We start from the raw sequence: 15,897 nt of genomic DNA, 5'->3' as shown, positions 1-15,897 counted from the left end.
AAGATAAATACTTTGATTTTCGTTCATAGTCTTTTTCAAAAATGATGAACGGTTCTTTATATTGGTATGTAATCATTTTAAACGTTTCAAATTTATGAAATTATATTCATACATCAATGTTTTTGATACACCAATAACAAAAACTGAAATATATTGAATTGATACATTTTGTAATTATTCAAAATTATATCAGAAATGTAAACTTAATTATAAAAAAATAAACATGTTAAGGGGAGAGAATACTCGCATAATTTTTTCGAATTTGCACATAATAAAACGGAATGTCACTCTTGCATACAAATGGCACGTCAATATAATTAATTAACTGTGCAATCGTCCGCCACCTTCAATGATGATTCTTAATTATAGATATAACCAAAAGTTGCTAACCTATAGGTAGTGAAGACTAATGAAAGCTAACTCACTGTAAAATGATTTCTTTGCAAATTTTTAAACATTCCTCAGAAAAATGTTCGAGCCACTTGACTTTCATAGCTCGAAATTAACGTTTTTACACCATATTTGAATACAGAAGTTAAAGATTATTCTCTTCTCAAAGTGTAAAAATCGTATGCTTGCACCATCCTACCAAAATACGGATTGAATTAAGTCATGAACATTTCGATATTTCTTCGTATATTTATATCAAAACCGGTTTTAACCAAATCACAAGTACGTGTTAAGATCCGACTAAATACCTATTTCCCGAGATGTTCAGGTAAAGTTGCTAATCGATGATTAAATAATTAAATTCAATATCTGATCTTAAGGAAGCCCAACCTTTAACGTTCAATTGTTCCTGACCGAACTGCAAAACTTGATCAATTCTATCTGGAACACCATTGTCAACATAACATGTATAATTTCCAGCGTCTTGGTAGAACAGTCGACTCAAAGTTAACGTCTTATTATCATCATAAGTGAAAGATGATAAAGCACTAGAGTTTCTTATGTCATGGCCGTCAAATGTCTGTGTCCATCCAGAGTAGAAGTAGGTGGATGGAATGCCCGAAGCATTGCAAACAAATGAAACTTCACTTTCATCCTCGTCAGTAAAGATATGGTTTATGGAAACATCTGGTGGATCTGAGTAAAAATAGAACATATAATAAAACGCATTATTTATGTCTTACTCATTATGTGTAATACTATCACGAAAAGGGGTAATGCTAAGAGTATTGATATATAGTTGTGTTCTAAGATTTAAATTGGATTCGTGAACCAAACCGCTGATTAACTATTGTTTTTGCGCTTTGTAGTTTTTGGTTATCAGCAATCACAAATGTATGATTATAATGTTTTATACTTAGCAATGAATATGACTTTGATGGCATGTTACATTTTAAATGATTTTTAAATTTAGCATTCCTCTTTTAAAATTGAATTTTTCAAACTGTTCCAATTCTGAAAAGATGGCAATTTAATCTTTTATATACAGACACGATTACTTTAACAACAAGCAAAAGTTGGTCTTGCCCAATGTGCATTGAATATTCAAAAATTAATCAACAATTCAATGTTGCTATCAAATATCTATGAGATTCATCAGAATTGGAATGGAAAATACCAGAAGTGCACCATTGATATCATATTTTGTTATTTTTATGAAAATACTCACAGTGAACTGTTATAATTATTTTGTTCGACGTTTTACTACCAAAGTCATTATTTGCAGTACAATGATATATTCCACTCTGATTTCGGTATATTGAGTCGAACTGAAGTTTCGGCTGATAGTTTGTAAAACCTGTTGGTCCAATCCATGTATAATTACAGTCAGGTCTACATGTTGCCGAGCATTTTATCTCACTCAAACTCTTGGTTTCATTCACAGTATATGAGTCATTTACCGGAACCAACGTAACTGTCTTTGGACCAACTAAAAATAAGCAGAATAATAAACAGTGTATAGACTAATTAATCAGGATTTGTTTTAAGATTTGTATCAAAATTTGTCATCCAAAACTGTTTGAATGATTATATCATATTCAGTCTTAAAAAAGGGAAGACATTCAAGATAGCTATTTTAACTAGTTTTAATGAATCGGTTTATATTTCTAGGTTTCCACAATGTGTCATAACCTCATAACATATATCGAAATCTTGTAATGGTTTATCGTTTTGAAATCAATCGATCAAGTTTGCTTCCCTCTTTTACGGATAGAATGTTTGCTTGTTTCTCCCTTTAAATGCAAACATTTTAAAATTTAAGACCTGACGCCGCAAAGAAAAGGCACAATATTCTTTCTGAGTAATACAAGAATGAATATTTCATTGCAGAAGTAAACTGGGACTTGAAATGTCAGTTAATTCATTGGAAGATAACATCATTCTTTTGATTAACAACTCTATATCTAATGAAGATGAAGCTATATATAGTCAATATGATTTCTGTCACTATTGGTTGGTAATATATTGATATCAAATTTTCAACATAAAACACGAGAAACTAATTAAGATTTTTTTTAAATTCAACTTTGCAAGCACAATCATGACAATGTTCATGAAAACAAAATTTCAATCATTAATTTATTGTTTAAATGCTGAAATTTGATTTTTGACATTACAACAAATTGTATTTCTCTAATATGAAGATGTATGTTAAGCAGAATAATTATTACTATATAGATAAATCATGAAACGAATAAAAGTCAGTTCATATTAATAGGATAAATCGATACTTGTACAAATCATTCGCTTTGGTACTTAAAAAGATTATGTTACAATTTGAGTGACGCTCTTGTATTATTTCAAGTGGAGGTAAGAAACCAACTTGGACTTTGTAAATCAAAGTTTTATTTTTTTCTTTAGCAACCAATATCTTGGAAAAATGATATCAAAAAGGAAAGGCAATAACCAAAGCACATGAAATATTCTTGTTAAAGGCATAATATACAGTGATATGAAATCAGTTTGGACTTTGGCATTCCCTTTCCCAATTCGTAATTACTATAGTATCAAACGGACATGATGGTTGTTGCAGGCAAAGTTGTATAAATTATATACTTTGTACCTCTAGTCTTCTTTTAAGTATGAATTATGCTTTAAAGGTTTATACAATTGCGTTTAAGCATACTTTTTTAAATGCATACACTGATACAAGTAAGAATTTAATCAGCAGCGAAAAACTTAAGCTAGATGTCTTGCCTAAAGAATACAAAATAAGAATAAAATCCCAGACAAAAACTTGTCACCACTAAAAAAAATAGCATTAGCAACATCTTTGTTTTTATACATGAAAAATATTATAAACATAATTCCATTTATTATGCCGCCAATGCAAAAAAAGTTGATTATACTTACTCAAAATAAAAATGGATTTCTGGGTAGTTTTGACTTTATCTCTTCCAAAAATGTTATACGCTTCACAGTAGATAACATTGATATGATCGCTACCCTTCCCTACATACTCCAAAGAACTTGACGATATAAACTTGCTTCCATTCTGCACTGGTGACTCCGGTTGTGCTTTAATGGTTACATTTTCGCCTCCAATATACCATTGTATATAGGCATAAGGGCGACTGGCGGCTGTCGTACATGTGAAGTTCTGAATTGCACCTTCAACAACTTCTATTATATTATTATCACCAGCTGGTGTTATTGTTACTGCTGCTACTGGTACTGTAATAGAATGAATAAGTTATGACAAATAAAGGCAACAGTAGTATATCGCTTATGTGTAAATAAACGTAACAGTTACATTTCATTCGACAAGGTCGAAGGGATATTCAGAACTATTATCCGTCAACATATTTGTACCGACTTTTGTAAAAAAAAAATAACAGTGTTTGATACTTGTGCTACATGTACAGGCCTTGGAGTAATACAACTTTCGAGTCATTTTTGTTGCACTCATACAAAAAAAATCAACTAATCAAAATGATGGATTTCACGTTTCGAGCATGCTTTTTGTGCTCCGAATGAATCCTGAGCAAAGTTTTATGACTTCAACCCCTGGACGCGTTGTGTTTTTCCAATGAATTTAATACACATTGCTTGTTATAATTTGTTAATGCGGTGTTTAAATCCAAATTACTAGTATACAAATCTCGTCTGATAACTAGGTTATTATTTAGATAAATGAACATCTCCGTTCACTTTCGCACAATTGTGAGACAGTACATAATGAAACAGTGTCACAAAGTAATAGTACTAAACAAAGATTGCTTTAAACTGCACACACGCATTAAGGGATAAGTATGATTTCATCCTTTCGTAAATTTTAGGGACGCCATCACGATTTGATTGACCGTTATGTGATATCCGTTACACAGAAATTATCGGATATCTTCCGTATATCGTAACTACCATCCCGAACCCTTTTCAAGAATGTGCCTATTTACCGGGTTTGTTATTACATCAGCAACACGACAGGTGCCACATGTGGAGCAGAATCTGCTTACCCATCCAAAGCACCTGAAATCACACCAGTGTTTGGTGGGGATCGTGTTGCTAAGCCTTTAGATTTCTATGTTGTTTCTTGTGTACTATATTTTGTTTGTGGAATATACTCTTATGTCTTATTTGTTAGTAAAGCCGAGTAAATTCCCAAATATGACTGTTTTTGCCGAGTGTGAATTTGCATTGATATACGACGGTATTTTATACATTCAACATTCATATATCAAATTATGATATTCTTTTGTGATCGAGTTCGTTTGAATATTGTGTTATGTCTTATCGTATGTAATTTAAATTTTGTATTTTCTTTTACATTTCACATACTAGTATGCATTATTTGTAAGTATAGCCGAGTTAATTTTCATTTTCCGTGGATACAGTATTGTGTTGGTCCAAACATTAATTTAGAGTAGCTTTAAGACCTTAATAATCATGATAATTACTTTGAATTAGTTTTGTGAAAATAATTTTGTTATTTCGTCGTGTTCAATATAACTGTATGACTAGCAACCAAACCAGTTTCAACCTATCACCTTTTCTTAACGTGTCATGTTACAAGACGAGAATATGACAGTTGTTATCAAATAGTCCTTTTTTATGTATAATGGCGTTTGGTTATGTTGCACTTCGATGTTTTTGTTGTTCAGTAGTTTTTCTCTTATAGTTGATGTGTGTACCTCGGTTTAAGGGTTTTAACCCTGATTGTTTTCTCTAAGTTTATTAATGACTTTTGAACAGAAGTATTCTACTATTGCCTTCATTTATTACACAATTAAATGGAGTTCATATTTTTATCGATTCAAAATGTTTTCAATGCATTTTGGTTTGTCTTACAGGCTGACATAAACATATGATTATTTTCATATCATGATTATCTGTTAATTATCTCCTTGGTAATATTACAAAGAAGATGCGATATGAATGCCAAAGAGACAACTATCCAGAAAAGACCAAAATGACACAAACATTAATAACTATAGGTCACCGTACGGCCTTCAACAATGAACAAAGCCGATACCGCATAGTCAGTTATAACCCCATTAATCATTATTAAAACTTTTTTTGATAATCTTTTTGATCCAATATCTCAGTATTAATTTTTATAATTAAATCGTTTCCACTGTTAGTCATCGTCACCGAAAATTGGGTACTAACAAAGCGGAGAGAAATGAAAAAAAAGTGAACAAGATAAGCATATCTACTGATTTGGCGAGGGTACCACTTAATAAATGATTTTCTGATATACAATTCTTTAAATTATTAGGCCGATAACTACAAAATTACGACCAAATTTTGTGTTACACTTCAAAACTTGCCACTTAGTACCGGAAAATTTTGAGTTCGATGGTCATCTGTTTCCCCATTGGCAAGATATTTAACTGTTTTTCAATATTTTCTAGACACATTTTTAGATTTTTATAGTGTAGCATCATATTTACTGAAATTTGTTGTCAAAATATTTTATTTTAAAGAATATAGACCATACAAAATAAAGTCTAGGATACGGCAACTTGCTCGTGTTGACACAATTTACTGTAAGGCAACTTGTTTTCAACTGTAAGGCAATTTGTTTTCAACTGTATGGAAACATGTTTTCAACTGTATGGCAACTTGTTTTCAATTGTATGGCAACTTTTTTTCAATTGTATGGCAACTTGTTTTCAACTGTATAGCAACTTTTTAATTTAGAAATATGTATTTGCCGTCCTTTTAAAGGAAATAAAGTATTAAGTTCAAATATCTATTATTATATATTTGATAAAAATACAATTCGCATGACAGCATTTAAGATGTATACACAATATAAGGCTTGAACACAGTCCTATTACATCTTTTACATATCCGATGTCTACAATATGAATACGGCATATAGGTGTAATACCACCAAATCATGGTATGTCACATCCGGTTGACGAAAGTAGGTCGAAAAAAATATTCCCTTGAAATTGACCGTTGTAGGTAATTAATCATACATTTTATTGCAGTAAAACTATTTCTGTGTCATAAACATATGTCTTGGGTATTTCAAAACACCATTATTTTTTATTTGTGATTTGTATTGAAAATTTTGTAATCTTGAGGTTACATGGTGACTAAACCGTGTACAGAGATAGAATAAGGGGAGAAATTTGATTGGTTAACTTTCAATGCCATGATTATTTTCTTATATGCAATGAAATGTTGTGTGAAATTTTTTCTATAGAACTGGACAGGATAAAACTTTACTCATGCCAAGTATTTCTTTATTTGAAACAAAGATCAATTCTACACAATTTTTTGAAAAGTGCAAATTTAACAAAGACTAATAGAGAAAATCAATGGTGGTAATACACCTAATACAAAATATGGCAAATGTTGTAACTTTCGGAAAAGCATGTCACGGTTTAACTGGATATAGGAATATATGGTGTGAGTGCCAACGAGACAACTCTCCATTCAAATAAGAGTTTATAAAAGTAAACCATTAGAGGTCAATTTACGGCTTTCAACACGGAGCCTTGGTTCACATCGAAAAAACTAAAAAGGGCCCCAAAATTACTAGTGTCAAACCATTTAAACGGGAAAACCAACGGTCTAATCTTTATAAAAAACGAGAAACGAGAAACACGTAATGATTACACAAACAAACGAAAACTACTGTACATCTGATTCCTTACGTAGGACAGGTGCAAACATTTGCAGCGGGATTAAACGTTTCATTGGTAACAAACCTTCTCCCTGTTTTAGGCCACTACCTGCATTAGGCCACTGACGATATATGTATCTATCCCTGGTCAGGAACATATAATATAGCGGCCGTCGGAGGTTGCTGTTTGGAAATCATTCCACGTCTCCTTATTCAAATAAGGCAATAAGTGAAATTAGGCATTAAGCTTAAATCCAAGGCAATAAGCTTGCGCCTGCTTATTCCCTTAAATCTGATGATGATTATTCATTCTATTGCCGAACATAATTTTAGGCAATAAGTAAACTATGGAATTTATGCATATTTGGTGATTATTGATATAAAAATAGTTTTCTCAATTACATTTCTAATATTACATGTAAAAGCACACATTCATTTCACAGATCTTCAAAAATAGGTATATTGAGTCATTTTGATAGTTAAAAAAACAGAATTAACGAGAATTTTACCCATACTTTTGTCATGTTTTTTGTGGTATTACAAAACATCAATAAGATTTTAAAAAAGTAATTGTATCCAATTAAAAAAGGGGGTATATTCTATAGAATAATTATTATATTTGTTTGATGAGTTTTAATATACATGTAAATAAGATATTTTATTAGTGATTTTATTTTCGGTCTCTTGTGGACAGTTGTCTCATTGGCAATCATACTACATCTTTTTTTTTATATTTAGGATGAAACTTGGCCCTGCAGTTTTGCATCGGTAAACTTATATTTTCCTTTCGCTCATATTCAAACGTATGTTAATTGCAGCAATAAAATAAAATATTAGAAGAATTGAGTATTTATATGAAAGATGCACGATTATATATTTAAGTTCAACTATGTACAATTAGTTTCTTCAATTCTAATATAAAACGTAGTTAAATTTATTAACTTATGTTTTGTATCAAAGAGTTTAAATGTATAATCATATTATCAAAATTATTTATTACCTTTGAATTTAAAACTATAATAATTATTTTCTAATAATCACTCGGTTTTTTAATTAAAGTATTTGGTTAAATTTGATACAATATTTTTTTTTTATTTGCTATTTTCGTTTACGTCAATACTTACGAAAGCGGTTAGGACATCCTAGCTAAGACAATCCTAATATAGATTCGATATGCATGCTGAGACATGTCGTAAGTCGGTCCTTACTTCATCATTATGTCTGTCCTAAGAATATCTTAAAGGACCGATATTAAGACAGTTTCAATAAACAGACCCCAGTTCTCATAATGCATCTTCGCTAGACAAGGGTTACGATCCACTCGTGGATCGTAACCCTTGGTTAGCAAAGATGTTCATAATGATATTATGTAACAAATATATTTTAATTAAAATGAATAAATGTCTTTTATTTACTCGCATTTATATATTAGGCATCAAGCTTAATGCCTGCACACATTTTTTTTTAGGAATTTAAGCTTAAATCCTAAGATTTAAGACTAATGCCTAACATCATTTAAGCAATAAACTTACTGCCTAGGCGTTAGCTTATTGCCTAGGATTAAAGCTTAATGCATAATTTCATTTATTGCTGCTAACATATACATATAATGATTTATTTAATACATAGTGACTTGGATGGAGAGTTGTCTCATTGGACCCCTTACCACATCATATCTAAACTCCGATGTTTCACAATCTCATGTTGTAGGGACATTTTTTTCTATACTGACGCGTGCCTGTTGAGACTGACATATGTTTAAGTAGTAAACTTTACTGCATTTTGAATAGGAATACAAAAGTATACATGTTATAGGTGGCTCATTGTTATCAAAAATAGAGGTATAGAGTTTCGGTTGGTTTTTACGTTTAATGGTCTTCAGATTTGTATATTCGAGCAAACAGTCTATAATGACTGATTTTTTTTTATAATAGGTGCACAATCATATTTAGAACGAACTACGGTAAATTATATAACATTTGTACTGAGAGTATTACCCAGTTTGCTTCTTTATATGTTTCTACCATTGTTCCAAAACATAGATACAAAATCACAAAAGTAAAACAAAAACGATGTCTATTTCGTTGAATGCGGAAAATGCGATTGTCATTAGACTTATAATTGTCTGATGAAAACCACTAAATTATTTCAGTATGATCCCAATAAGTTACAAGTATATTGTTAACATGTTTTGTCAGTGTGCAAGGCTTGAACAGATTAGATTTTTAAATTATAATAGTCATTTCATAGTCATTTACTTTCTCAATTTTATGTATATCTAAATCATATCTGATAACCTCATAACTTTTTATTCATATTTAAGAACTTAAAACACATACTAACCAAATTATAGTGACACATATTTCGTAAGAATTGGCAACTTGATATTCATCTTCAGTATTTGAAGAAACACAATTAATAAAGTGTCATGATCCATACCACTCCCTGTATACACAAGTATACTGGCCTTGCGGTCATAAAACTTTCGAACACGGTTTTCGTACTCGAACTCGAAAATCAACCAATCAAAATACTGGATTTGATATTCCGAGCACTAGTTTTGTACTCTAAGTTCTGAGTATAGTTTAATGACAGAGGACCCAGGTGGATACGAACTTTTCTCCCGCTTTTATTATTTTTGTCGGTGACTGCACTACTTGTCGTCGAATATTGTATTTATTTATTTCGTCATTTGTATTTTGTTTTATTTTGATTGATCCCATGTATCTTCTCTTCGTTTTGTGACATCAACAATAATTCGATTGAGTGATTACTCACCTTCAAAAATATGGAGATTCCAGATTAACAGGAAAATATGACCAATAAAAGTATACTATACTTACGTTTACAATATTTCAATGTACATGAAAAGAAAATATCTTTAAATGACGTTCAATACATTATATTTACCATGAATGTAAATTGACATCTTTTCAGATTCTACGTCTTGTCTGCCTTCAATGTTAACAGCAGTACAGAAAATATTTTGTTCATGATTTGTATCATTCCCTGTATAAACCAGCGTACTGGATGATATGAACTTGTCATCTTGGTTTGTAAAATTTGTCTGCGCCAGATTTGTCACATTCTGTACTCCAATATACCACTGTATCCGGACAGGAGGACGACTGGGACCAGTTGTACATGTGAAAGTAAGTTGATCTCCTTCAACAACACCGATTTCTGTGTGGTTATCAGTTGATGTGATTGTCACTTTTGTAACAGGAACTGTAAAACAAACGGAAAAGAGTTTTTTTTTTTTTATATACTTTATCTAATATTTAACTTTGTTCATTATGTACATTTAAGATACCTTTCCTATATTAAGCAGGTGCTTATTGGTTGATTGTTGCTATTTCAAAGCAACATGTGAAAATTATATATCTAAATATATATATTGTCAATGTCTGGCCCAAAAAAATACATATCTGTACGTAAAGCAATGAATTTTACGCAGATTTTCCAGGATTTTTCCTGTTGAATTGTAAACTATTAATTGTTTTAATAAAAAGTCGGAGTGACATGATGTCATAGTTAGAACAAAACTGCAAATGCAAAGGAACGTCAAATTTTCTATTTATTCATTGTTTGCAGACAGAAATATTTAAATCAAGAATTTACACGGATGTCCCATCCGCATTATCATTTTCTATGTTCAGTGGACCGTGAACATGGGGCAAAAATCTAATTTTGCATTACAATAAGAAATATTTGAATTCATGAACCTTTAAAAATCTGACATACCAATAATTGATATTTCTGACGCGAAATTTTCAATAAGAATTTATCCGTTTCAGATCCGTTCATCATCCGTTATACGTCTGGAAGAAGTCTGTTTCTCATTTGTTCAACATCCGTTTTATCCGTTAGAAGTACTAGTCCGTTGGTGAATTCATCTGCCAGACCTCCAACGGATGTATAACGGACAGGTAACGGATACAAAACGGAAAAATACAAAACGGACACCTAACGAACATTCAACGGACATGAACGGATTGAAAAAAAAGGTGTGACCGAGGCTTTAGGGATCAACTTATTTGTTTTACATTTCCAGCGCTTGACTCTTCATCTCTAGCGCTAGATTTTATATCTCCAGCGCTTGACTTTACATCTCCAGCGCTAGACTTTACATTTCCAGCGCTTGACTTTGTATCTCCAGCGCTTGACTTTACATCTTCAGCGCTGGACCTTACATCTCAAGCACGTGATTTTACATCTTAAGCACGTGATTTTACATCTCAAGCGCTTGATTTGACATCTCCAGGGCTTGGCTTTACATCTCCAGCGCTAGACTTTACATATCCAGCGCTTGACTTAACAACTCCAGCGCTGGACTCCACATTTTCAGCGCTTGACTTTACAACTCCAGTGCTAGACTTTATATCTCAAGAGTTTGACTTTACATCTTCAGCGCTAGACGTAACATCTCCAGCGCTTGATTTAACATCTTCAGCGCTGGACTTTACATCTCCAGCGCTTGATTTTACATCTTCAGCGCTAGACTACATCTTCAGCGCTTGATTTGACATCTCCATCGCTTCACTTTACATCTCCAGCGCTCTACTTTGCATATCTCCTGCGCTAGATTTTGCACATCTCCAGCGATATATCTTACATCCCCAGCGCTAGACTTGACATCTTCAGAGCTTGACTTTGCATCTCCAGCGGCGCTAGACTTTACATCTCTAGCGCTTGACTTTACATCTTCAGCGCTAGATTTTACACATCTTTAGCGCAGGACTTTAAAAGACACATTTTAATCTGTGTGAGACCAACAGGACTCCGTAAATAGCTATAGTGTCTTCTATTAACGAGTTACATTTTTGGAAATTTCAGCCAAATGTTACATTTGTATGGAGAAAGGAAGATTCTCGGTATCAAGTAATGAATATTTTCTTAAAACAGGTCGACATTTAACACAACATACGTCTGCTGTATAATTTCCATGAATTTTGTCATATACTAACAAGCAAGATGTATAAACACGAGAAAATTGAATTGTTGATTAAATGAAACATAAATACACGATTTAACATTGAAGATGTACTAATTCAATAAATATTATGTAGCAAATCCATTAGAAATTATTGAGATGATTTCAATTGTTTGCTAAGCCAAAATCTTCTTTACGTCTAAGACACTGTCATATTTTATAATATCAATGCGATATTCTTCTAATATAATAGCGATGTATCTGTATCCAATGAATTTCTGTCAATAGAGGCACACATCCGTATATGAAGCGACACATTTATCCTTGTTTATGTAAAAGATATAAAAAAAGTCTGTAGATTAATAAAATAGGAATTTAAAAATTCTCTTTTGTAAAATTTAGCCTAGGCTATCTGCAAAAAGTCATGACCGGTTTAATGTTTGAGACCCAATATCACAAAGATTTAGTACCTGTAACAAAATTAAAGCTTACATGCGTGAACTAATAATTTCGAAAATGTTGTTTGACCCTATTGATAGTTGACAGTGTTAACAAACTGTTAAGACTATTGTTTTCGATCATAAGGTTTTACCGTCTAATTCTTTTTGAATTGATCATGTAATGGCGGAATTTAAATGCGGCTACTGTAAATAGTCTATCGATCTATTCTAACATGACGTCCTTCAAACGCTTTGAGTACACACCCGTGGTAAAATTTGAATATATTGCATTGGTTGTTCCGATAGTACTCCCACGTCATATGATTGTTTATGAATGAAGTTCACGACGTCATAGAATGATGACGTAATAAATTAAGCATTTTACGGGAAAATACACGCTTCTGATACCGAAAATCATCACAACACGGAAACGTAAACAAACGATGCAAAAATGTGGTATAAGCCCTTTTTTATACACATATATAAGATATCCAAAAAACAAATATCATTAAAATTCATCCAAATCTATCTAAATATGTTATTGTAAATAGTTTGAGCATGTCACTATTTCTGTTTGCTCCCGTTCTTTACCGCCAATCTAAAAGTGCGTTAGTTTATGGGAACGGCAAATATGTGCCTCCACCTAGAGCGCTTCGATCCAAAAGAATTGCCGTATTTGTCTTATTAGAATCGAAATAATTCACGGGGGCTTGAATATATCTAGATTTTACCACGAGTTGTCCCTTTATGCCGATATTTTACCCCTCGCTATCGCTCAGGGTAAAATATTTGTCATAAAGGGCCAACCCGTGGTAAAATCACGATATATTCAAGCCCCCATGAATTATTTCTTAATTAGATTCTAATATAGGTCATACTGATGTAGCCTATTCACATGGTTAATATGAAAATAGACAAAATAAATCATTACTTAAAAGAAAAAAAACATTCATTCAAACAATCCAATCCAATAAGGTCCCAATTACACTTAATAATGAATATTCAAATGAAAAAATATTCCAAACAAAGAATAATGTATAAATGCTGATGTACCGAACTCGGAAGATACCATGAGCAGCGTCGGACTATATAAATTAAACAACTTTAGATACCACGAATGAAAAATCTTGTCAAACAGTAGATTTATTCATTATAAACATATAGAAAAAAAGATATACAGTTCTTGTACGATATCAAAGACTTAACCCATTCGCAATTCGAAACCACTATGCACATAGCCAGCTCGATTAGATAAATAGAATTATTACAGACAAATGTCACCATACACTTGCACTGCTCTATAATTAAAATAGTAGAATAGGACAATATACAAATGGATGAAAATTATAAGGATTCAGACAGATTTGGAGGAATTGAAAGCAGTTATTTAAGGGAAATTTTAAAGATTTATAGATAAAAGAAGATGGAGGAATGAGTTCGAATGAGACAACTAAACATCAAAGTCACAATTGTTTTAAAAGTAAACCATTATAGATCAAAGTACGTCCTTAAAACGGAGCCTTTGCTCACACCGAACAATAGGACGCAGACAATTACTAGTGTTAAACCATTCAATCAGGAAGACATCGGTCTGATTTGTATAAAAAACGAGATTCAAAAATACAGGTCAGATTTTGTCGAATCAATCTGAACGAGGACAGTATGATTCATCTTTGGCACAAGTTAGTTTCCTTGTTACTAAATACCAATAAAGAAAGTTTTTCATGTATGTGTTTGGACATTATTGAATACATATTGTTTCGATGCTTTCATTAGGAAATTTAACAGATGTTATATAGCAAAAAAAATTGATACTTAGCTAATTGATTACGACAGTTTTTATAAAACCCTTATTTGATTAGTTTTGCTTCCAAAACCAAAGAAATGTGAAAAATGATATTAAAAACAATTTGAATTTAAGCAATGGCCTTAAAACTGACATACACTACTTCTAATATTGACATAACAAAAACAAGTATTGATATTAAAAAAATACTGCTATCATATTTTTAAAGTACCACATTGATATTATAATTAAATAGTGGGATGTTTAAAAATTAATTTGAAAACTAATTACAAACTATTTAGTTTAATTTGGAACACAACATTTTTTCAAAATAGCCAGTAGCAATTTGTATTTCAATATCCTGATTATGATTCAATGAAATCTTACCCTTGTGGTCATTCATGCGTAAGTACTTAGTACACGAAAAAGTATGTACTATGAAAGTTAGAAGACAAATTCAAGCAATTCGATTGAACGAAAAGTTGTAAGTATGTGCTAAAACGATATGGCATATGTACATGAAAAGAAAATATCTTTGTATAATGAGTAATACATATATTTACCATGAATGTAAATTGACATCTTTTCAGATTTTACTTCTTGTCTGCCTTCAATATTAACAGCAGTACAGAAAATATTTTTTTCATGATTTGTATCATTCCCTGTATAAACCAGCGTACTGGATGATATGAACTTGTCATCTTGGTTTGTAAAATTTGTCTGTGCCAGATTTGTCACATTCTGTACTCCAATATACCACTGTATCCGGGCAGGAGGACGACTGGGACCAGTGATACATGTGATTGTTTTTGTTTCACCTTCAAAAACCTCTATTACTGTATTGTCGCGTGGTGTGATTGTCACTGTTGTTACTGCCACTAAAAATAAATACAATAAAATTGAGAAAGGAAATGGTGAATATGTCAAAGCGACAACCACCCGACCATAAGGGCAAACAACAATGTACATATAATATTTCATGATAAATTGTCATTTAACTTAGACATGTGATTCTTGTCCATACTACCGATGCTTCCTCTCTTTTTCAACATCTATGTTTTTAAATTCAAGTGACTGATAAAAGACAAATAATATTATAAAAATAGAACGTAGAAAACTAAAAAATGAGCAACTTGAACCCAAGAAAACACTAAGTAATGCCGATTTTTGTTGTTCGTCCTCTAAATCTGTTTTATAATTTATGTATAAGGAGCACAACCCTGTTAATAAAGTCTAGTACCGCGTGCAAATGCTTTATTTTAACGTATCAAATGAGATACGTAAACGCCGTACGATAGGACAGATGATATTTACTAGGGATGACAACGAGTTGTCGAGTACACAGGTACTCGCTCGGAAGGCCGAGTACTCAAGTACAGTTTTAATACTCGGATAATCAGTTTCCTGTTTTACATTCTGACATACTTTTCTTCACATTTCCAATCACCTAAGTTCCGTTGAAATATTCCCTTTGTAATACTAAATAAAATCAACAAGTAACAAAAATAAGTTTTTTTAGGATACTATTTATTATAGTCCAGTCGAATTGTAAAACAATTGCTCAGATTGTGGTAAAAGTATCAAACTTTGCAGAGTGTCCCTCTGCCGGGGTATTTGTCATAAGGGAATTCCATGTGCCGGGGTATTTGCTAGCAAATACCATGGCAGATGGGGAATACCCTAGCAAATACCATGGCAGAAGGGGAAT

The 15,897-nt window shown here is 32.0% G+C and overlaps 1 protein-coding gene across 1 annotated transcript; it reads right to left on the bottom strand.

Moving 5' to 3' along the window:
• Positions 1–727: 727 nt before the first annotated feature.
• LOC139525165 (nephrin-like) lies at positions 728–15,612 on the bottom strand. The gene is made up of 6 exons (XM_071320353.1): positions 15,603–15,612; positions 14,753–15,067; positions 9,941–10,258; positions 3,304–3,624; positions 1,619–1,879; positions 728–1,086 (listed from the first exon to the last, which is right to left on the bottom strand). The coding sequence occupies exons 1-6, from the start codon at positions 15,610–15,612 to the stop codon at positions 728–730; spliced, it is 1,584 nt and encodes a 527-aa protein (XP_071176454.1).
• Positions 15,613–15,897: the final 285 nt, after the last annotated feature.

This window comes from Mytilus edulis, chromosome 5 (genome assembly GCF_963676685.1).
Source record: "Mytilus edulis chromosome 5, xbMytEdul2.2, whole genome shotgun sequence".
NCBI lineage: Eukaryota > Metazoa > Mollusca > Bivalvia > Mytilida > Mytilidae > Mytilus > Mytilus edulis.
The sequence above is the reverse complement of the archived record's forward strand: the minus strand, read 5'-3'. Positions and strand labels throughout refer to the sequence as shown.

Coding starts and splice junctions, on each gene's coding strand:
- LOC139525165 (XM_071320353.1), bottom strand. Junction 10,259..14,752: donor GATGTCAATTTACATTCATG/GTAAATATATGT, acceptor TTTGTTTTACAG/TTCCTGTTACAAAAGTGACA. Junction 1,087..1,618: donor AATAATTATAACAGTTCACT/GTGAGTATTTTC, acceptor ATTTTTACTCAG/ATCCACCAGATGTTTCCATA.